Consider the following 24,575-nt stretch of genomic DNA (forward strand, 5'->3'; position numbering starts at 1 on the left):
CCCAGCACTCAAATACAGAAGCCGGGACTGTGGTGCATACCTGTAATCTCAGCCCAAGGGAAGTGGAGATGGGTGGGTCATTAGGTCTCTAGCCTACTTAGTGAGTTCTGGGCCAATGAGAGATCCTGTCTTTAAAAACAAGGAGGACAGCACCTGAACCTTGTTACTATTTCTGAATCTATTTTAAAGCTCAGAGCCACAGAAATCTTTGATAATGTCTTTTCCAGTTTGTCCATGGGAAATAATCAAATAGAGGGCAAAGGTTAGTGAGTGTTCCCATAGAAGCAAGCTTGCGAAGCTAGCCACATTGCAAAATTGCAGATTTCCCCTAAACTTGTGTACATTTTTGTAAATGTTGTTTGAGTCAACACACAAGGTTTTTTTTTTTTTTTTTTTTTTTGAGTTAATAACTGAAAGTATATTGGATACAATTAGATGCAGAATCAGCAGCACTTAGTGGACTACTGAAAGTACTGAAAGGATGTGTATTGCTGTCTGGCCTCCCCCCAGTGTATGTACTGGGCTTTGTTTTCCCTTTGCACAGTGATCGTTCTGCCCCTGCATCAGCTCTGGTTTTAACTCATGTGTAACTGAATGGGCTTTCATGCGTCAGTGTGTATGTGGTGGGGGGTTAAGGGGTGGGGACGACAGGATATGCGTGTGTGTGCTCTGCCTATTTTAAGTTCTAAGCTCATAGTTTTTAATTTTCAGTCTTTCTAAATTATTAGATAAGCTTGTAATTTCAATCAATACCATTTAGCATGCATATTTAACAAAAATAAGGGATATGAAAGACAGACTAGTTTGTCTTGACTCTGCCTAAATATCTCTTCATAGAAGCAGATAATTTGAAATAAAAACCATTTATTTGTTTGTCTGTTTATTGTACTCCCAGCTTCCTGTTGAAAAGTATCATCCATATAAGCACCCAAGTCTTGCCTACTTGGTTAATTCCTGGGAAACCTTTTGGGGGATGACCATGTTACCTCCTTACATAGCCCCAGTGTGCTTGGTTTTCTCTCCTCAACATAGACATGGTTACAGGACTGACACCTGTTAGGTTAGGATTGCAGTTTACAGCACTTTGAACTTTGATCTTTGTAAAGTCAAATGCTAAAGAGAGGGAAAACCTGAGACTAAAGAAATAGGTAAAAACTGGGGAAAGATAAAGGATATAAAAAAGAAATTAAGGAAAATAGAAGGATGCATTAGAAAATAATTGATTTTTCTGTCATCAGAGGAAAAAAAATAAGCCCCAAAATTAAGCCCTGGTTGTGTTGAGCTTGAGGTTTGTTTGAATCTTGGTTCCACCTTTGTAGCCATGGGATGGATTAGCCACTAATGGCATTGTTGTTGGCTTTCATGTACTGTGGTGCTAAGAGTCAATCAAACCCATAACTTTACACTTGGTAGGCACATGTCCCACCATTGAACTCCACACCCCACCCAAATGAGCTGGATTCTTCTTATCTGTAAAACAAGCTAGGCATGTGTACACACACACACACGTGTGCAGACACTGTAGTAAAGATTCATAGGAAGCATTAGGAATGGCTCATGATGTTCAGGATGTGTGTTTCACTTCCATTATCTATCACATTGCCCTGGAGATGTATGTACAAGAATGGTGATGTCTGCAGTGCAGGTATCTGCTGTGGGAGATGCTGGTTAGGGTTTGGGAGATTAGGCATAGCGTAGAAAACAGAAAAACCGCCTAGTTGTAAAAGAGAATTGTTAGTGCTTTTAAGGGAAAGGTACTGTAACTTCAAACAGTATCGCATCTTTAGTCTTTGTCAGTACCCACTGGGCAGTGATGCTCATTCTGTTCTATTACCACAATGTGAGACTATCTTAAGTCGCATTCGACATCTGGTTTCCTTGGAGTGTGCCCCCTCACAGTGTCACCCAGCAATATTCTGCGTCTTCTTTCAAGGTGACTGGGGTACACCATGAAAAATATTTATCACAGATTTTGGTTCCATCTAGAACTGCTTGGAGGCAGGTCCTGGCTTTGGAACTAAACTCCTTCCAGATTCTACTGACAACAGGAAGGGAAAAATCTAGTTTTATAGGGAACTAGGTTATTATCTTAATATGGCATTGAGTAATGAAGTAAAATTACCTGTCTAATCTTTTGGAGGCTTCCTCAGTACTGACTAAACAATAACATCAAGTGTTTGACAAGGCTAGTCAAACAACACAACTGCACACTCTTGCTCTTTCTCTCTTCCTCCCTCCCTGCGCGCGCGCGCACACACACACACACACACACACACACACACACACACACACACACACACACACACAGAGGGAGGAAGAGAGTGAGGGAGGGAGAACAGGCATAGATATAGCATGTCCAAATAAGTCTAAGCCTCTTTAAAGGTAATGTGATTTTTGGCACTTTGCTAGATGCCCCAGGTGAAGATTGTGGTGATGATGATAGCAAGACACACTGATCCAAAGAGCTCTCTGCCTTCGACTGTTCAGGAAAGAATGCTGGTTAGGAGGGCTCAGAGTGTTGACAGTAGTCTCTGCACTGCATCTGTCTTCCAGGCACTTGCTTTCTGGTGCTGCGTTGCCTCCTCTTAGAAACCAGGAGTTTGTAACCTCTGATGCCATAGCATCAGCAGCATTTGTTCTCTTTTGACTCCTAATTTGAGTTTTCTAATGTTTATTTATATTTCATTTGCATTGGAGTTTTGCCTGTATGATGGTGTTGGATCCCCTGGAACTGGAGTTATAAACAGTTGTGAGCCGTCATGTTGGTGCTGGGATTTGAACCCAGATCCTTTGGAAGAGCAGCCAAGTGCTTTTAACCACTGAACCATCTCCCCAGCTTCTCTAATTTGATTTTAAAAGTTGTTTAGATTAATATTTGAGAGGCAGCCTAATCTCGTGTCACTTCTCCTTATTGGATTGGTGAGACTAAAGCTGTGCCAGTAGTAGGCAGGGTAGCAGGGTAAGGTTTGAGGGAGAAGCCAATGCTATTCCTTCATCTTCATCAAATTCCAGAGGCTCGTGTGCCACTTTTAACAGGTTGTAGGTGACAGTCTGGTGTGGTTTTTAGGATTTAAAACTAAAATTCCACTTTGGCAAAATCTCACAGTTAAACATTATCTTCCCCTTTATTTAAAAACAAAAAACCTTCAAAACTGTTGTAAATGAAAAATTACTATTACTGTGCCAGCTTGTTTAGAAAATACTATATTAGATTTTTTAAAGTATTAAACATAGGTTTGTATTTTGTGGCTTCCAAAAAGGAGTATCAGGTGGAATTCTTGCCTGAAATTAATTTGCTACTTTGTATTAAATGATCTGTGGAGATTAAGTTATTTCTTAAACTCTTAGAGCATTTTATATAATTGAAAGCATACATCAGACCCGGTGGCTTTTGCCGGAATCCCAGCACTCAGGAGGACATAATAATCAACATAAGTTCAAAGCCATCCTGTGTAGTAAATCTCAAATTGTAGGCCAGCCAGGACTTCAGAATAAGATTCTCAAAAATAAAACCAAAAGTAGGAGATGGAGACCAGTAGATCTCAGGGAGTTGAAGGCTGCCACTGTGCTCTACATAGTTAGACTCAGGCTAGTCAGGGCTACATCATGAGACTCTGAAATAAGAAAGAAAAAGAAGCTGGGCAGTTGTGGCACACATCTTTAATCCCAGCACTCGGGAGGCAGAGGCAGGCAGATCTCTGTGAGTTTGAGGCCAGCCTGGTCTACAAAGGGAGTTCCAGGACAGGCTCCAAAGCTATAGAGAAACCCTGTCTGGAAAAACAAAACAGAGAAAGAGGGGTAGGGGTGGAAGGGAGAGGGAGAGATTGATTTCCAGTGCTCCACTGTGAAGACCTGTTGATGATTAAGGGCCTCAGCTGTCTGCTGCTGCTGCACTGGGACCTGTGAATGGCTTTACTGTATACACATTCAGTTTCTGCCGTGGCTTCCTGCATTTAACTTTAATTTTTTAGTAAAAAATTTTTTATTTAAGTAGATTTATGTTATATTGACATATTTGTCTATTTAAAGGAAAACTACTGTCTATTGAAAAGAATTTTTTTTTGTTTCCACAGAAACCTGCTAATATTTTAGTTATGGGTGAAGGTCCTGAGCGAGGAAGAGTAAAAATTGGTATGTTATATCTTTGATAAGTCACAGTTTAGTACCCTTTTAAAATTGTTCTAGGTAGCTGTATCACTGTTTTGTATATCGATATGCACATACATATTCATAGTTCCAACAGTCAAAAATATTTCAAAAGTGTACATAAAAGGGAAAACCTCCAGGTGTCAGACAATCCTTAGAACCAACTTCTATAGCTGTAAAATAAGCCACACAGGCTTCCTCCATCCTTCTGCCTTAGTTAGACAGCCTGTAGAGTGGGCAGCTTCTGTCCCCAGCCACGCTGATTCTTTGAGCAGTCTCCTTAGTCAGGTTAATGAGAATAAGCTGAGAGCCGCACATGCACAGCTCTTGACCTGCAGGACTGTGCCAGGCCTTGTCTAAGGGCAGAGCATCCATGGCACTCTGCCACCAGATCTCTCCAGGGGACACTCTAAGGACAATTAAATCTGCCCCAACCTGGTTGCTTCTTCCATTGTCATTTTGCCAAGCAGTGTTTGTCACTTGCATTTGATTTGTTTGGTTTAGGGGTGAAGACATGTAACTAAGTTATAAATTAGTGTAATTCCGATACAGAATTGTAAGATCACAGAACACAGCTGACAGTGGCTTCTGTTGCAATGTTTGATATAAAGCAGAGCAGTGGTTCTCAGTGGTCCTAATGCCGGGACTCTTTAATACAGTTCCTCTTGTTGTGGTGACCCAACCATGAAATTATTTTCGTTGCTATTTTGTAACTGTAATTTTGGGACTGTTTTGTGATGTAAATATCTGTGTTTTCCAGTTGTCTTAGGTGACCCCTGTGAAAAAGGTTTCTACCTACAAAGGGGTCAGAACCCACAGGTTGAGAACAGCTGAAGTAGAGGCACCTGTAGCTGTGTCTCCTCCTCACCAGCCCAGTAAAACTCAGCTCTTCATCTCCCCATCCTACTTTTTTAGTCCCTCAAATTCACTTTCCACTTTTCAGTAAGCTTTTTAAATGCTCTCTTATGATGCAGACTTGGCAAATTCCTAGCTGTGAGAACATATGATGTACTTGGTGTACTGTGAGCCATTGGCTGTCATTGATGTCAGACCCTGTCAGTGCTTATCTTGGGGCTACCAAATGATTTTGGCCTTAGATAAGCTTCTGAGGGGTTCTCTTCAGTCCGATGTCACAATGTCAGATTCAAATGCCAGTTCAGGGTATGCAGAATAGACTAGCCCCAGCCAAAGAACAATTTTAGATGTGTCTTTTTTTTTTTTTTTTAAAGATTTACTTATTTATTATGTATACAGTGTTCTGCCTGCATGTATTCTGCAGGCCAGAAGAGGACACCAGATCTCATTATGGATGGTTGTGAGCTATCATGTGGTTGCTGGAAACTGAACTCAGGACTCTGAGCAGTCAATGCTCTTAATCTCTGAGCCATCTCTCCAGCCCCTTAATTTTGTCTTTTACTGTCTGGTTTAGAAAGATTTTGCATGGCACCTTTAAGACCTCCTTTAGAATTACACTTTTATCTAATTGTGTATAGTGTTGGGAGGTTTGGGTGATACTGTGTCTTCGAGCATTCACATTTCAAAGAAAACATTTGATAATCTGATTCAAGGTTTTTACTCTTTGCCAAAAATTTGGCTTTCCCCATCCGTAATTGTTAGTTAAAGTAGAGTCTACTTCATTAAAATTATTTTAGAACAGAACTAAACCTGTCCAGATGGTTGTGAATCTTAACGTCTCCCAGTGGGTGGTAAATAGGGGTCATCCTGTCTTTGTGTTTAGTGACCCCATATGTAGTATCATATAGAGGCAAAGCCTCAGATCATGGATTAGCAGGGCAAAATCCATACTTAGTAGCTTGATGGCATGGTACTGTTGCCATGAACTCTCTTCAGGGCCAACTTGGGGGCTTGGGTTTGTGATCTTTTGAACTTCTGTCTCATGTGAGGAAACGTAAGACTGAGAAAAAGCCTTTTCCAACTTAAGTGCCATGAGTTTTAAAATTAAATTAATGAAACTCTGACCAAATTGATGAGGAAAATAGTATTAAAATACAATGTGGTCAGCCCTGAGGGCAGCTGTGAGTAGGCGTGTTGATGCCAGCAGTGGAAAGCCCCACTGCTGTGCCTGTGCTTTGAGAATTGAAGGACAGCTTAATGTCCCAACCTGTCGTGTCTCTCCCCCCACCCCCAAACTATGGCCCTCTGAAAGAAATCTGCCAGAGGAGCAGCCTTATCCACAGAGCTTGTCGTAACCTCGGTCAAGAACTGAGTGACAGTTTATTCAAAGACTGTTGTCTCACGCTTTTTTACATTTCAGTCGGTAAAAGCAGTAAGGTGCTTCATTTGCTGCCCCAGGCCTGAGCACACTCTGAATAAACAACACTGGCAAGTGGGGCTGTGTAAGTAAAGTAGACCTGTCTGTTTACTTATGTGGTTTTCTTGTTGTTGCAGCTGACATGGGCTTTGCCCGATTATTTAATTCACCTTTGAAGCCTTTAGCAGATTTGGATCCAGTGGTTGTAACATTCTGGTACCGAGCTCCAGAATTACTCCTTGGAGCACGACATTATACCAAAGCAATTGGTGAGTAGGGCTAATTAAAATTATAGAACTTTTTTTCTGCGAAAGACATATTTTTGTACATGTTTAAATTAAGTAACAGACTAAATTATAAAAACAAAATCTCAGAATTCTGCCACCCATATATATGCATTAGCATCCAGGAGCATAGAATTGCACACGTCTCCTTTCAAAAACTGTTCAGAATGTTTTGAGTAAAAATTTTAATTTTATATGAAAAGAGCAAACTAAAATTTTTAAGTTCTGGAACTTCATACAAATGTTCTTTCTGCAAACTTCTAAAAGATCCTCCAAAATTAAACAAAGTAGGCAAATTTCAGTTAGGCCCTTTTCAAAGTTAGAAGCTTGATAGTCTTGCTTTCTCATGTCCCCATTTATCAGCCGTGTCGGTGGTGTCATGGCACCAGCAGCTCTTCCTCCATTCCTCTGCTAGCTACCATTGCCAATTGTTGATAGCTAGTTTACATGGTCCAGTGAGTGAAAGACCTGCTGCTTCCCCATGACTGATGTCTTTTTCTCTTCATTTTCCCAGGGTGAGTGTTACGGTGAAGTACTGTTTCCCTTAGTGTCCTCTGCCCTCTCCGTTTATGTGGAGGGCCTTTGGCTCGTTCTGTTGTACAGGGTGGCTTGCAGCCTCTTCTCCTGTGACGTATAACCTAGGCCTACTCTACCACCTCCCCAAGACATTTTCCTTTTTATTCCTCTAGGTTGTTGTGCTTTCTGCAGCCCATGATTGTTTCTTTTATTTTTTTCTCCTGCGACTTTCCTTGGGAGAATATTTTAGGTAAATTGTCTAATTCATAGCATTTCTGGAAAAGACCTTTATTTACTTGATGGTTTAGAGTCATAGGTATCAAGTTGTGCTCTGATATTTCTTTTGCCTTTAGGTAGCAGTGTGGCTAATCCAGTCTCAGGCCAGTCTTCTCAGATTACTGTGGATCATCTAGGCTTGTCCCTTTCTGAAGACAAATGCCATTTCTCATTTCCACATTTGACAGCGATTTTCTGGACACAGTCATTCAGCTCATATCTGGTGTCTCTGGACAATTCTTAAGGTATATGGTCCTTTGATTTCCCCTCGGAGATTTCTGTTTCTTTCTCCCTGAATGTACATTTAGGAGATGCTGCCTCTTGGTGGTTTCCACTGTGCTTTTTCTCCTGATGCCTTTCTGCCTTTCTTGGGTGCTCTTTTTCTGATGGTGACTCTTCATGGCATCTTGTATTGGTTTATGAGAAGAAAAGCTTTGTTAGTGTCTTTGAAGGAATCACAGCACTTGTTTGTGGTTTGCAGTGCACCCTAAGTTATTACCTGCCTGGTCTGATTTTTAATTTATTGAGTTGGAAGGTAATTGTTCTGTGTTCTGGGGAGTTGGCTATGGTCCTTTCAGAGCTTCTGGAACTGCTTTAGTGCCTGTAACCCTGAAGCCTTTAGCACACTGAAGCTCACTGTTTGCTCAAAGCCATGCATTTGTCTTTCCTGTCTGCATGTCCATTTTGGGGGATGGAGCAAGGGCAGACTGAGGGACAGACTACAGGTATACAGACATGCCATTATGGTGCTTCTTGAAGCAATTTTCTTGCAGATGTAGCAGAAGGTCCAGCATCTTCTTGGTCACCACACCAGTGAAAGACATTTCTTGTCTGTGTAGGTGCCCTCCATGGCTTCTTTGAATGTCTTAAAGCCTAGACCCATGTTCCTGTTGTAGTGAGGAAAGTTCTTGCTAGTTTCTTCCGGCAGGCCCCTCTTGCTTTGAAAGTTTGGGCTGCTATTAGTAAACATGCTCAGTCTGAATGTCAGCGGTTTCCCCAGCAACCTGAGAAAAGAACCTGTGCTTTCTTTCTGGGCTCTGTTTTTCATTTGTGTCTTTATTTCTCTTCTGGGTCTAAGTGTCCCTTAATTACTTAGATGATCCCTAGTTTCTCTTATTTGTACCCAAGTTACAAAAACTCCTTGTGTACTCTGTTAGATCATGGGGCACATAGGTTGTGATTATGCTTTGCAAGTTCTACAACAGTCAACTATCATCCCCAGGGAGACCCCTATGTCAGAATGGAAGAGTCTGTGTTCTGAGGCCAGTCTGACTTAAAAATCTCCTGGCTTTTGGCACAATTGCTGATTATCAAATGGCTGAGGACATTGGTAGTCAGTGGGGAGAAGGGCCATCTGTGTTGAAACAACAGTTCTTCCCACTTTGATATGTCTATATAGTTTTGAAGGACAGTGTGCTGCTCAGGTACCATGCTGTAGACTGAGGTCTTTTTTGTACTCTTTCATCTGCTTTCCATGGTCCAGAAATGTCTGCTGCATCTGTTAACTTCGGTCAAAATTCTGTCTTATCACAAAGAGCTTCTGAGATCATGATGTCTGGGATAACCTTGCTCCCTCATCCCTATCACATTTGCAACTTTCTATCTTTTTTGATTTTGTTTGTTTTTGTTTTGTTTTGTTTTTTTTTCTAAAAACAGAGTTACCCCTTGCAGCTCTGACTGAGCTGACCCTCACTCTGTAGATCAGGCTGGTCTCCAACTCAAAAGAGATCCACCTGCCCCAGCCTTCTGAGTGCAGGGTTTAAAAAACGTGTGCCACCACCGCCAGGCCATATTCTTACCTTCTTGTCAGCCTTGCTCCAAACAGTATCTAGAATCCACCAAACTGAGCTCACTTGCTACTAGTGCCTTGTCTCTGTTGACTGGTGAACCTATCTTGTCTAAACCTGTATCTACTCATATTTCTATGTAGTCTCTAGATGGAAAAGGGGGCTGCTTGTCATCCTCCTCTGAGTTAATCTTGAATCTGTCATGTCCCTTTTCTTGGCAAAAACTCTATTAAGTTCACTAATGCTCTTAATCTGCTTTGAGGTCACATTTTATTTTATAGAAAAACAATTATAAAGATAAGTCAGATATGAAATATCTCTCTACCTACAGTGTTGTATAAATCTAAAATTGTTCAAAAATATTTACTTTTAAAAAATTAGAAAAAAATTTAAGCTATTAACTGTTTTTGAATATGTGCTGTTAACTAAATACATTTGAATCTTTTGTGAAAATACTCAGAACAAATTGAAAATGGCTTTCTCAGTTAATATGAGTTATTTTTTCTTACCAAAGGATTTGCTATTTCAGAGCATTGTTACTTTTGGTAGGCTCTTACACTGTAGAAATAGTGATGTGATTACCAAGGCTTTTAGCCCTCATGCATTGAGCACCTGAGACTTCATCTGTTTCTCCCATCCTGTAGTCCAGCAGTTTCAGTTGCTGGACTACAGCAGCTGAGTGGGAGAGTACAGCTTTAACTATATTTATTTTTCTCTTTTTTCTCCTCCTCTACACAAAAATAGGTAGCTAGTGTATAAACTTGAATATGAATGAAAATTCTGAACCTTTTCCCAAAGACTTGTTTTCAGTCTTCATGAAAGAAAAGTAGGAATATATACACAGAGTGATTTGTCAGTTTTTGAGCAAAGAGAGTAGCAGTGGCTCTCTATAGGAACTGTGGATTTATTACTGACCCCTGGAGAGATGTTCAGTCAGACATGCCATCTAATCCTTCAGTGTTATTTCTGAAAATGAGAATCCTGCTAGAGTCAAATGCTTAATTACAAGGACTGCATGAACTTACAGGAAGTACCATGAACTGCAAGGTCTATGGCTTTATATAGAAACATTTGCTTTATGTAGTAGGAGTCAGAAAGGGAACTGACTTGGTTACAAATGGCTGGAATCAAGACCATTGCCATTTCTTCAGCAGTGGCGATCACTGGCCTGATTTGACCCAGTGCCTTTTGGAGACTACTTCATTTCTATAAATACATTGCTTCAAAGAGCTGTAACATAAGTGTCTTTCTTAGATGTTGTTTGAATCTGAGAGATTATATCCTTGCCATTTTGAACATTTTAAAATAAGACTGAGGTGGTATAAGAGGAAACTCTCAGTTATAGTTTCTACTTCAGTTTTCATTCCTACCCCTTACCTCCATTGGTAGCCTTCAAGGCTTGTTCAGTGAAGTACTCAAAATCCCGACACCATTTAAAAATTCCTGCAATAACTCTAGTAGCATTTGAACTTTGCTGTCTGGTAGCTGAAGTGTAAGCAGATACACTGCCCTTGGAGTTACACATCACAGCACTGAGAGCATTGGATGATGATAAACTGCCACTTCCACGTACTCCACTACATACAGATTTCAGTGTGGATATTCATCCATTTGCACAGCACTGGAAGTGGAATCGTTAAACCAGAGAGGAAATAATGGGCCAGTGAGCATGTTATCTAGAAGACAAAAGACTTGAGTGTTTGGTTTTTAGTCTTGTTGTTTGGTGTTAGGGAGGAAACTGAAGGAGAGGTGTGACAGTCACCAGTGAACTATCGCCAGAGTTGTTATGCAAGTTTTTCTGAAGTGTAGACTTGAGCCCAGATGCTGAGTGTGAGCTGATTGGGTGATTCTGTGAGTGGAAAGGGGAGAAAATGGGGAAAGGAAAGGAAGGAAGCTAGTTCTCCTTCTGTCAGAATCAGCACTATTGACTGCAGTGTTCAACAGGTCCTTCTGCCCCATTTGTTTATGGGTGACAGTTACATTGTAGCTGCTGTAGACTTTGAGAAGTTGGTGCACTTTTCCCAGGGAAGGAGTGATGCAGGTGGGTAAACTGAAAAAAGAGCCTTCCTGTAGATTCGGCTTATTTTAAAACATGAGCAAGGAAAAGAGACCTCCTTGGAAAGAATTAGGGGAGTTTTAGGGACTAAATATGCAGTCATCTGAGCAGAGTTTGATTGGTGATTACATCAAGATTGTGAAAGTGAAAGGTAGAACATTGGCACAGACGAGAGACAGATGACAACAGCAAGCTTAGAGATGACTAGGATTCAGTCAGTCAAGATCCAGTAGCTGTTGTCCCACCCACCGTGCTTTTCCTTCAAAACAGAATGCCCTGGAAAAACTACTCCATTCGCCTTCAGGATCTTAGTAACTAACCAGACGAATCATTACAGTGTCTTTTGAGTATATTATGAGTTGAGTTTTAAGTGTGCACAATGATTCATTTCCCATCCTTTAATCTCCTTAGCTCACCTGTCCATGCAGCAGTTCAGATGGGCAGAGCTTAGGTTTGTATTAGATAGATACATATTTATATTAATCTCAGAATACCTTACTGTGTTCCCTCTGATATTAAAACAAAATAGCTCCATCTGATTCTTGATAAAACTTTTTCTCAATGTGATAGTATTGACCAGCTTTGTTTTCTGATATGAAAAAAATTATGCCATTAAAGAACGTCGTCAAGTTATGAATCCTTATGCAAGTAGATTAATTTGTCACTCCAAAATGTAAATGTGATAACTTATACAATGAGAATTTTATGTATGAAAATAAAAACATCACAATTGTAATAAAGACATTCCAGTAAAGTTTAGAAATCTTCATAATTAGCATTTTTCTCATTTTCTGCTTACATAATAGTTTCTCAGTAATCAGCTTCAATATAAGCATGATTTTTGTAATTTCTCCCTGTGATTATTCACATTTGCCCCAGGTTTTGTGTGGGTCATTCAGAAACCACTTGTTGAGCATCTGCACTGTACACAAACTATTAAATATACATTACAAAGCACCTTCAGACGAGCTATGTGTCAAACAGTAGGATGTTTTCAGCTTTGTGCTCTAAGAAGGTGGATAGTTTTTGTCTCTGTTAATAGTTATTTTGAGTACAAACCTGGTATGGGTGAAAGTGATTTTATGTCTCATGAATTACTTTGCAATTTGTCTACTGTAAATAACTTACTAATTTTTAGCCTGCATGCCCATTTTAAAGATAGATTTGTGTTTTTTTCTTCCTGTGTTCTAATTAACTGTGCAAAGGTGATGCTGCTGCTGTAGCAGGAAGAGGTGAAATAGAATACATGTCTTTCTTGTTAGTGTTAGCACAGATGATACTGAATAGGCTTTGAAAATAAACAAGATGAAATTATTTTATTATGACAAATGTTCCTGTATTCTGGCAAGTGCCCAATTTCAAGGGTTATGTAGATTTTCTGTTTGTTTTGTTTTTAGTTTCATTTGTTTGTGGTTCCCACGTTCCATTTGCAGATTGTGTAGCTATGATAATGTTTGAAGCATTTAGAACTCACCCAGACTGAACAAATAAACAGAGGCTTCCATGAAGTCACTGGGTGGATGAGATAACACAGGAATGAAAGCTTGGTGGGTGGGGGTGTATTTACAGGGTCCTGTGGTATTTAGTGGTTATATTTGCCCAGGGATTACTATTAATGTGCAAGAAACAGAGATAAAGAACACTCCCCATTAAATTAAAAATGCATTTTCTTTTGGAAAGAAGCACTTTATTTTCCTCCTTTTTCTTTTTTCCTTTCCTTTTTCCTTTTTATTTTCTCTTTCCTGTTTTTTGTTTTGTTTTTGTTTTTCTTTTCTTTTTCTTTTAAAGATATTTGGGCTATAGGGTGTATATTTGCAGAACTACTAACGTCAGAACCAATATTTCACTGTCGACAAGAGGACATCAAAACTAGTAATCCTTATCACCATGACCAGCTGGACAGAATATTCAATGTAATGGGATTCCCTGCAGGTACACACTTGCTTTTGTTGTTTGTTCTCAATCATTGTTGTTTGGTATCTTCTTTGGAAAGGTTGTATTTTTGGCTTATGAAAGCTTGAATTACATGATTCTTAGTTTTTATGACTTTCACTTTTCAAAGAATCACAGAAATAGCAAAATTCATAGAATTCAAATATCAGCATTAAAATACTTAGGGTTTTCTGAATTTGATGAGGTTTTTGCTTGTTTCATTTTGGTTTGTTGTTTTGTTGTTTGGTATTTGAAATGATGAGATATTTACAATAGCTGGGTTAACAGTTAACTTGATACCTTTTATTCCTGCCAGTGTAAACTAAAATAAGCAATAGAAAGTTTTTTTTCTTCTGGCAGCGCATTTCATAGCTGCTGCTCGAATACAAAGACTGAAGGTTGTTTTTACGTAGAGTGCTGTGCAGAGCAAAATCCCGTGGAATAACGGCGCTTCTGCTCCGTCACTCTTGTCATTAACTAATATTATTATTTTTTGATGTTTTGTGAAACAGCCAGGATGTGAGTGAAAGTCATAGGCATGGATTTTACAGCAGAGAGAAAAATGCATGGGTGTTCCCCTCTTTAGAGTTAGCATCTCTCTGGGTGTATCCCAGATCCTAGTTATACCACACAACACTAATCCACCAGCCACTAAAAACTACCCATGGGTCCACAATAATAAAAACGTGTAGAGAACACCTCAATAATGTTGGCTGGTCAGGCATGTGACTGAAGACATGTTCTGTGGGAACTGCTCCTTAGGCCACTACAGCTTAAGGCTGATAAAGAGAGCTGGGAGCTTGCATCCGTGGTTCCTTGTAGGATTGTTAAGTATCAGCAAATGCAGAACAGCTACACAGACTTCCCTTCTTCAGCACCACCCAGTAGTTTTGTGAAGACCTCATTGGGATAAGAATTTCATTTACTCATTGCACGTTGGGGTGCTAGTGACCCAATTTCTATCTTGAATAAAGTGTATTAACGTGGTGGCACACACCTTTAACCCCAGTACTTCAGAGGCAGCAGCATGTGGCTCCCAAGGAGTTGAAGCCAACCTGGTATACAGAGCCAGTTGTAGGACAGAGCAGCATAATGGAGGAGCCCTGTCTCAACAAACAAACAAACAAAACCACATTAGACAAACAGACAGACAGGCAGATAGATATGTAATAGACATTGATTCTTGCCATCTTAAGCATTAACATTGTTAGGATGTTGTAAAAGTAGACATGACTTGAGTGACTAGAGAGGAATTGCTTTTTCCTTCTTCTGTCCAGGTTAGATCACTATTTCTGAGGCCCATGGGAAGGAGATATGGGACTGATTGGGAATAATGAGAACCATACTCAGAGATGACTCTTGCTATGGGTTTAATAGTGTTAGGATGACTCAGTTAATGAGAAGCCAGGAAAAGCAAGCAGCAGCGAGCTAGGATCCATAAGACACTTGAATCGTAGATGGAGCTTCAGAAAGGTTAGCGTGACTGTGGAACACTAAAATTTCCAGTGATAGTGGGCTAACTGAGGTCAGGAAACCAGCGACATGTTCTACAGCTGTAAAGACATAGTAAGGACAAATAGATAACTTTTTTTAAAAAAATATATAATTGAGGGAAAACTAAATGGTTGCCCTAAAATTTTTAGCTTGAGAAGTTGGCAAAGTAGAGAAATTGGAACAAATAAGAGGTTGAGGAGAAACTTCCATTTTAAAGTCCAAGTTCATGTTTAGTTTACACTGGGTGACGACTGTGGAAGACGCACGGCCAGTGTTCCTAGCTGCCTGGTGCACAGACCGTGCACCTAGCAGATCCTTATAACAGCCACTGACGGCTTCAGAAAGGGCAGCGTAGCTAGCATATATCCACAGCACTTATGCTGCCCCAGACTAACTGGAACATTGTTCTTGTCTCCAGAGCTCACGCTGTATTGAACAGTAATAGCAAGAGTAGCCAAGGTACCAGGAGCTCACCGTTTGGCTTGATGTGAGGAGCAGCTTTAAAGGTGTGAAAGGAGGGCTGTGGTTTAGAAAAGTGTGGTGAGCCGGTCAGGGAAAAGATCTTAGATTTCTCAGTTAAAGATACTATTTGCAGATGGAACCAAGAAATTTGATGCATGAGGGAAAATAAGTAGGTTTACTAATAAAGAAATAGGACTGTATAGTAACATATGTTATTAATTTCCTTTTAGTGATAGAATGGTACTGGCAGGCTATAGTGGACAGAGCAGGTGCAGACTGACACTGGAGTAGAGTAGAGCTGGAGCCATGGGCTTTCCTTACAGCTCAGGATGAGAGCCAGGCTCTTAGAAAGCTCTCAAAGTAAGGTAACCTTTGTTAGCATTCTTGAGACTAGGAGCCTAGGCACCATAAACATTTATCAATGTATTTCACAGATAAAGATTGGGAAGATATAAAAAAGATGCCCGAACATTCAACATTAATGAAAGATTTCAGAAGAAATACGTAAGTTGGAAAGAAAATGGACCCTTTGTTGATTTTAACTTTTCCAGAATAGTCATGTTAAAATTAAATGTTCAGCATGCCACAGCACTCACCTAAGTTTACCGAAGAATTTTACTTACTCATAAATACTGTTATGATCTTAGTTCTCATTTTGTGAGATAATAAATTGACAGAGGTGACTCTCATCAGCAGCTGATTTGGAGATGAGGGAAAATCAACTCATTTCTTTTCATATTAACTACTTTTTGGAAGCCAGACAATAGTGGGAAGTACTGTAGCCAAAACAGTACAGTTATGCAAGCCTTGCTGATGGCCACTTGCCTGCCCATTTAAAGTGTATAAAATTGAAAGCAAGCATTAATTAGGGAAAAGCAAGTGTTTAAAGACCAGGGGCAAAATCCAGTACTTACACATATAACAAGTGAAGTTTAATCTGATACTGGTAAGCCTGAGTTAACCTTTAGCACAAATGTTATTTAAAATAATTATTAAGATATAGTTCATGTGGGAAAAATACTATCCAGGATGTATTCATGAAATTGTCTTGAATTCCACCATCAGTACCCACTATGAAGCGACTAGTGTGGCTCAATTGGTATTACAGTGCTTGCCTAGCATGCATGAAGCCCTGGGTTTGATCCCCAGCACTGGGCTTGGTGGCTCATGCCTGCAATCCCAACAGTAGCATCAGATGTTCAAGGGAATGCTCAGCATTGTAGTGAGTTTGAAACCAGCCTGGTATACAATCCACCCTGTCTCAAGAGAAAAAGAAAAAAAAAGTCATTATTAAGGCTGGGTGTGGTGGTGCATACATACCTATAGTTTCAGCACTTGAAGTGGAGGCAGGAGAGTCAAAAGTTCAAGGTCATACTACGAAGTGCTGGAGACCAGCTTGAGCTACGTGAAACCCTATCTCAAAAAACAAAAAACACCCAAAGACTAGTGTGGACTTTAAAGAAAGTATAAAATTGGCTTAATGCTGCTATTTTATACTGCTCAAAGCATCTTTGATGTGTGTTCCCTGTTGGTTATGATCAAAATAGTTGTGTGTGGGAAGCTACCGGCCAATGTAGAATTCACCTCTGATCTAATGTGGATGTTTCATGGTGTTTCTCTTTCAGGTACACCAATTGCAGCCTTATCAAGTATATGGAAAAGCATAAAGTTAAACCTGATAGTAAAGCATTCCACTTGGTAAGCCTGGGACAGCAGCACAAATGAGTCCATGTGGTCACTTAGTGCTCTCAGAGTGAGTCCCAAAAAGTACCAAGAGAAGCTCTCCTGCCACTCAGAGACCACATCGACTGATTTTCTGCACTTGAGTTCTTCTTGTCATTTCATTTCTGGAAATGAAAGCCACATCCTTGTCCCTGGATACTCACCTTGAGCAACACTTATAGTTTTGTACTGACAGCTACTTAAAGATGGTTCACAAAATTTTAACTTCTAAGTTAACCTCATCAGATTATGTCTTAAAATCCTTTTGTTGATAGTTGTGCTCCATTTTCTGGAGAGATGGCATGCATGTTGTATAAACGGACATAGGCTAGATTCTAAAAGAGCCAGTGCACCTGCAGGGTGGTCAGATTCAGCTGTTGTTGACTTTGTAATAGAATGTCCATTATGACACTATAACTGAAAATGTTTTTCAGTTTTAGGTTTCAACAAAAGGTTTATAATATATAAAAGGTTTAGGGAAGCATGCATTTTTTTAGTTGGCCTAAGGTTCTTTTACAATGTGTTCCAATGTATTCTTAGATGGGAATCCCTTGACTTTGCTTCACAGCAGCTAAACCACTGGGCAAGCAACTCTTTCTGATCTCCTATGTGTGTTACCTTTTCTCTCAACTGTCTCTGCTTCTCTGTCATCCTGGCTGCTATATCGTATTTTGCAAGGTAGTGCTTAACTTGCCATGTTACTACATCCAAAATGTATGATAATGGTTTATTCAAATGTATTTGCAACAGAACCCAAATTGGGAAATTAGGTCAAATCATTCATGATCCAAGATTTATTGATCCTAACAAAATATTGGCAGGTGCAAAGGCATGCCATGCCCATCCCCAAGTTCCATGTCTTCCTTGCAGTGTAAGACTTGTGGAACCTGAGAGACTATCCTTTTAGCTTAATGTTTAATGTTTTTAAAAATTCGCTTGTTGTAATTCTCGATTTTAACCCCAGCACTTCATTTGTGCCCGTGTGTGCTTTACTTCCAGGCTGCACCCCAGTTCTGTCGGATTTTATTGGGGTGAGCTGTCTTAATTATAGATAATCTCAGTTTCATCCAGAAAGCTTTAATCCCACCGAAAGTGTTGGCTTTTTGTTTGTTTGTTTGTTTGTTTTTGACTTTCAAGACAGGATTTCTCTGTATAGCCTGGCTGTCCTGGAACTCATGCTATAGACCAGGCTGACCTCAAACTCACAGAGATCCGCCTGCCTCTGCCTCCTGAGTGCTGGGATTAAAAGTCTGTGCTACCACTGTTTGGCCAGGTGTTGGTATCTTAAAGAACAAATCCAAATTTTCCCCCCATCTAAGATACTTTCATGAAAATTATAAAAGGTCATTAAGTAATTGAGTCTTGCTGTCCCTGCATTTTAAAGATATTTTATGGCCTTTTATTCTTTATGAATCATCGCTCCTAAATCTCAGTGTATCTATTAGTTTATTACTTTTCTTTTTTTGTTTTTCGAGACAGGGTTTGTTTCTCTATGAAACTTTGGAGCCTGTCCTGGAACTCACTCTGTAGACCAGACTGGCCTCAAACTCAGAGATCCGCCTGCCTCTGCCTCCTGAATGCTGGGATTAAAAGTGTGTGCTACCACTGCCCAGCAGTTCATTACTGTTCAAACCAAGTCCTGGTGGGAACAACTGGGAACTTGTTAGAAATGCAAGTCATTAGGTTCCTGTTCACATCTGTCTGTCAGAGGCAGGAAGAGCAGAAGCTCACAGCCAGACTAGAAAGTTTAAGATCAGCCTATAGGAGACACTGTCAAAAAGGAAAAACTAAAAGCCCCCAATTGGTTAAAAAGCAACACTTCCTGGATGTGTGGTGGGCTCTGGGCACAGGGCTCAGCCCTCTTATCTCTCAGGTCTAGGAATACTGAGAACTAATTAATGAAACCAATTACCATGGTACTATTTTTATTCTCCATCTGGACAGATATGGTTACAGAGAGGGGAACTGACCCTCCCGGTGCCTTCAGCCAGTAAGTTCTGAGTCAGGGTCTGGGCTGAGTAGTGGAGTAGAGCAGCCACTCGTCCCTCCGCCTCTCGAACACTTGATTACCTGGTATGGCTGTGAGAATTATTTTTTAAATTATAATGCAGCTATGCTAAATTAGGTACAAATATAACTGCATGTTGCTTGTGTGTTGTTTACATTACAATATTTTCTCCTTTTAAAAGGAGTAGAAAATGCAAGTTTAGTCATTCTAAATTGTGTGGATAATGAAGGGAAAAGCACTGGGAGGGTCAGGCAGTGTGAATGTAGTCTACATGAGATGATTGTGTGTGCTGCTACATTAATAATTGTGTTTTGTTACTGATAATTTGGGAGAATAAATGATATTGTATTGGTTTTCAGAAGCATGTTACCCCCATAGGTACTGACATAAAACTTTAGGGACAGTATATTAATGTGGGAGCATGCGCTGATAGTCCTGTGATTTGTGATTTCAGCTTCAGAAGTTACTCACTATGGACCCAATAAAGCGAATTACCTCAGAGCAGGCCATGCAGGACCCCTACTTCCTAGAAGACCCACTTCCCACATCAGAGTAAGTGGTGGATTTGCCGACTCCCTGGACGTTGGTTGGCATCCCTGAGCACTCTTCCTCTTAGTTGTCACACAAAGTTGCCATGCCTCTGAGGGACCTGAAGAAATTGAGCTTTGCTACCGTAATATGTCATTTTGGGTCTTTGTGGTTCAGAAACAATACTGAAATGAATTCCTTTCAATAGTCATTCATTTACTAGTGATGGATTCATTCTTCTGTGGCTCCTTCTGCTCACTGGCATTGTGTAGGACTGGCTACACTCAGGGGCTCTGGTGTTCCTAAATAAACTTATGTTCTCTTTACTGTCTTTGTTTCAACTGAAAGAAGGGCAGATAAAACACTGAGCAGAGGTAGATACTTTGTTTGCACTAATGAGAGCTGTCCTGTTGGGTGGTTATTAATTATGGTTACACAGGGAAGGACCTCTGACCACCTACTGCAGTGTCACTGGTTAAATGTTTATTTGTATCAGGTTTGCATGAAAGATGTATCTGTAACTGTGGAGACAAAGTCTTATCCTTAGTATGTGACAGTGAATTACCTAAGTGAAGCACTGGAAATACCAGGCAGTGTGTGAGTCAGCTCTTTCTTTTCTTTTGTGAATAGTGTTTTTGCCGGTTGTCAGATCCCTTACCCCAAACGAGAATTTTTAACAGAAGAAGAACCCGATGACAAAGGAGACAAAGTAAGTATTAAATTACAGTTGGTAGTCCTTACTTATGACTGCTTCTGTGGCCTTTGTATTGTCGCCATCTTTGGTTCTCCTTCTGAGTTGAACTATGTTTTCTGTTTAACCAATTGAGAAGAACCAGCAGCAGCAGCAGGGCAATAACCACACTAACGGAACTGGCCATCCAGGGAACCAGGACAGCGGCCACACACAGGGGCCACCCTTGAAAAAAGTGAGAGTTGTCCCTCCTACCACTACCTCAGGTGGACTCATCATGACCTCCGACTATCAGGTACTACAAATGATACTGATCTGCTCTTCTGGGGTTTCTGTTGCAAAGTGTGGTCCAAAGTAGCCTTGCTGTACCTGGAAAGATATGTCAGCATGGAATGTTACAGGTATGGAAGATCACAGATATGGAAAGTAGGAAGGGATCAGACTTCTGAATAGACTTTGAGTAGAAAGTCTAAGGTCGGTAATCCAGTAACTTGAGACCTCTGTGCACATTACAGAACATCTGCGGTGGCTGGGAGACAATGCAGCCAGGAAAACATTCCCACCCCAGCACCCATGTAAGTGCTGGATAGCTTGGTGGCCCATCTGTACCCTTTTGTTCCATCATTTCAAAGGCAAAGGCAGGATTCTAGTCAAGTCAGTGAGCTCTGGGTTCAAATGAGAGACCTTGCTTCAGTATAAAGTGCAAAGCAATCAGTATCAACCTGGCTTACACACACACACACACACACACACACACACACACACACACACACACACACTGAAAATACTTGGCTTCAGTATTTTTTGTTTGTTTGTTTTGCCTGTAAAATGAAATTGGAAAATCCTCTTAGACATGGTGTGTCTAGCATTTTTAAGAAGGGATCTAGATAAATGTGAGAAGGAAGGTAAGATGAATATTCCCTCTAGACAGCATCCTCATTTGCAGAGTAGGTTCAATGCTTAGAATGTGAAGTTTGGGAAGACTGAACTGGCTGTGTGTGCTGAACGCGATGGCCTGCCTATATATAGAAAGCAGCACGGTATAGACAGTGCCGGTTATTTTTATTTTGTTGTTATCATTGACAATCTTAGTGCCATTCACAGAGTAGTAAGTGGCCTTACATGGTTGGGTACAGCTCATTAAAAACTGTGTTTTGGCTTTTGTACTTTATGTGTTTATATATGTGTTTATATATTTGGACACACATGTGTGAATGTGAGGGCATGGGTTTGCATGTGTATGGACGTGTGGAGGCCCTAAATTGACATCAGGTGTCTTCCTTGATTTTTTTTTCTTTATTTACTGAGGCAGTGTCTCACACTGAACTAGGAGCTTACACATGTTGGCTAGTCTAGCTAGCTGCTTCCCCTGGAGATCTCTTTCTGTCTCCGAAGTGCTGGAATTACAGATAGCTGCCATGACTAATGGCTTTTACATGGGTTCTGGATAACCAGACTAATGTCCATGTATCAAAATATGATAAAATCTCCCCAGCATGTAAATTGGTGTCTTTTATATCCTATATTTGACATTCCTAAAAAGAAGCTAATAATGGAAACCTTGGAGTTTTATTTGCTTTTGTTCTGTTTTGTTTTGTATTGGCCAGTTGTAAGGTTTTTGTTGTTGTTTGTTTTTTTATTTTAATTCTAAAGCTAGTACCTCGCAGAAACTTTTGCATCTTTGCTTCCTTGGAAAAACACTTCAATCCCCTGTTGGCCATGCTGGCATGGGGCCAAGCTACTTTGAGAAGTTCCTGAATCACGTTTTTCCCTCGTCTTCTTTCCAGCGTTCCAATCCACATGCTGCTTATCCCAACCCTGGACCAAGCACATCACAGCCCCAGAGCAGCATGGGATACTCAGCTACCTCCCAGCAGCCTCCACAGTACTCACATCAGACACATCGGTACTGAGCCGTGCTGGAGTCTGTCAGTGCACTGTTGCTCATGCTGCAGGGCTGGCTGCAGCCCTCTGCGGGAACCTGGTGTGGGCCATGAGAATGTACTGTACAACCACATCTTCACAATGTCCAGTAGCCAAGTTCCACCAGTTGTCACAGATTGGGGTGGTAGCTTCCAGGTTGTACCTAAGTTTGGAGTTAGACTTGAAAAGAAAAGTGCTAGCACAGTTGTGTCGTGGTTTGCTACTTCCATAGTTTACTTGACAGGGTTCAGACTGACCAAGCATAGTTTTCAGTGACAGTCTGTAGCAGTTGAAGCTGTGAAATGTGCTAGGGCAAGCCTTTGTCCTCGTGTGTGGTGACTTTCAGTGTAACAGCGTTATCTGACCAATAGTACACAGACACGTAAGGTTTAACTGGTACTTGAAACACAGATTATGTTAACAAAATAACTGAGACTTAAAAGATTATTTTGGTACACCTTTCTTTTTAGTGTCTTATCAGTGGATTGATTCATCTTCTACAGAAATCAGTGTTTTATGACCAAGAATATTGCTTGGATTGTTTTGAAAGTACAAAAGAACGACATAGTTTCTACTGACAGGTTTCAGAACTCCCAAAGATTAATTTCCAACTTAGAGGTTTGTTTTTATTTTCAACCTATGACTTGACTGGTCTTAAAGCTGCTATTTGATAGTAATTAAATATGTTGTCATTGATATAAACCTGTTTGGTTCAGCAAACAAACTAAAATGATTGTCACAGTGTTTTATTTTTCTCGTTGGTGTTGCTGATTTGTGAGCATGCTTTCAGATGAAAAAAGCATGAGTGGTAACCTCCTTAAAAAGGCACGGCATCCAATTCACATTCTTTGTCCTGATTTAAAGCTGGTTAGTGTAGTGCTATTAAAATTTTATTCAGTTGACTTTCTTTTTAAAAAGTTGTTCGCACATTTTTTTAGGGTGCCCTTACTTCAGCAAAGGAGAAGGAGTAGGAGAGCCTTAGAATTTTTGAGGGGAAAATAAAAAGCTATAACATACAACGTACTGTATCAAACTATTTTACATGAATGACACAAGTATTCTGAATAAAAAATTGAACATTGTTAAAAACAAGGTGTTATGTAATAAATTTATTTTTCATAAATCAATGTATGGAGTCAGCTATATTTTTTGCACTCACAAAGGGCCTTTCATGATTTAAAAATGTGCCTCTGTATAGCTCTTCCCTGTCATTTTTTGGTGATGTCTGTCTTCCAGCTGTGCTGTGGACTAGTGAGACTTAGGCAAAGGTATGGATTCTGGGCAGCTGCTGAGGCCTGTAGTGCGGGGAGCCCCTGCTCCAGTCAGTTACCCTTTGTTCCTGCCCATTCCTGTAAAAACATTCTAGAACAATTCAGGAACTGAGGAATCACTACATTGATAGGTCTGACCCTAACAGTAGGGTAATTTTTAGGAGTGACATTTGAGTTTTCTTACCCCAGGTCACTCCTACACTGCATGCCTTTGACCACTTAGCTCCCCTCCCTAACCCTCCTGTGCCACCCCGAGTGCATAGTGCAGTTAAAGCCTCCTGTGGTTGTGGTTTGGCTTTGTCAACCTCACCTTTCACCATGCTTCTTATGTCCCTTCTGCTTGGTCTTCTAGTGTTTCTCTATCCTTTGCTAAGTGGCCTAGAAGCTCAGTGACTGTGAGGGCTCTCTGTACCTTCCCCCTCAGGAATCTAGTTCCAGAGATTGATTCAGTAGAACTTAGGTGGATTGGAAATGTGGCTCCCTTTTTAACAAACTCCTCTAGTTCTGAGACATCAGTCTGAGAAATGTTTTAAGAAAAACCATTCTCAGGGCCTGAAGAGATGACTCAGCAGTTCAGAGCACTGGCTGTTCTTCTAGAGGACCCAGGTTCAGTGCCAAGCACCCATATGTCAGATCACAGCCATTTGCAACTGCAGTCCCAGATGCCCCCTTCTGGCCTCTGTGGGTACTGCACACATGTGATAGACGTGTACACTGAGGCAAAGCACTGAGGAAAGAACACCTTAAAAAAGACCATTCCACCTGGCGGTGGTGGTGCACATCTTTAATCCCAGCACTTGGGAGGCAGAGGCAGGCGGGTCTCTGTGAGTTTGGAGGCCAGCCTGGTCTACAAGAGCTAGTTCCAGGACAGGCTCCAAAGCTACAGAGAAACCCTGTCTCAAAAAAAAATAACAAAATAAAACAAAAATGACTCTTCCAAAGTCACCCAGGTTAACAGTGAGCAAGAGATTGAGCCACAGCAGCACTTAAGTGACTTGAGGGAGGGCCTTGATGTCCTGACAGCCCATCTCCTTTTCCTCCTTGGAGTTCCAGAACCAAAACCCATTATAACAAGCTCCACACTGCTGTCAGAAATGCCTAGGAGCTATGCTCTCACATTTTCTGAATTTCACTGCCATCACCTACTCCCTCAGTGAGCCTGTCCAATCTTGTATTAAAACGTGGTGTCTAACAGATTTACATACCT

The 24,575-nt window shown here is 40.6% G+C and overlaps 1 protein-coding gene across 6 annotated transcripts in view; it reads left to right on the forward strand.

Annotated features, from left to right (window-relative positions):
• The window catches only part of Cdk8 (cyclin dependent kinase 8), a 66,627-nt gene extending 43,403 nt beyond the window's left edge, over positions 1–23,224 (forward strand). For 4 of the 6 annotated variants that reach the window (XM_038345010.1, XM_038345007.1, XM_038345011.1 and 1 more), the window contains exons 5-13: positions 4,074–4,131; positions 6,556–6,687; positions 13,126–13,269; positions 15,660–15,729; positions 16,851–16,923; positions 19,410–19,507; positions 20,114–20,192; positions 20,311–20,469; positions 21,962–23,224. In XM_038345010.1, the coding sequence (XP_038200938.1) occupies positions 4,074–4,131; positions 6,556–6,687; positions 13,126–13,269; positions 15,660–15,729; positions 16,851–16,923; positions 19,410–19,507; positions 20,114–20,192; positions 20,311–20,469; positions 21,962–22,087 (939 nt within the window). In that variant the 3' untranslated portion in view covers positions 22,088–23,224. The remainder of the gene's footprint in view (positions 1–4,073; positions 4,132–6,555; positions 6,688–13,125; positions 13,270–15,659; positions 15,730–16,850; positions 16,924–19,409; positions 19,508–20,113; positions 20,193–20,310; positions 20,470–21,961) is intronic. The other 2 variants (XM_038345009.1, XM_038345008.1) reach the window with 2 other exon arrangements.
• The last annotated feature ends 1,351 nt before the right edge of the window (positions 23,225–24,575 follow it).

The sequence above is a fragment of the Arvicola amphibius genome, chromosome 10 (genome assembly GCF_903992535.2).
Source record: "Arvicola amphibius chromosome 10, mArvAmp1.2, whole genome shotgun sequence".
NCBI classification, from domain to species: Eukaryota; Metazoa; Chordata; class Mammalia; order Rodentia; family Cricetidae; genus Arvicola; species Arvicola amphibius.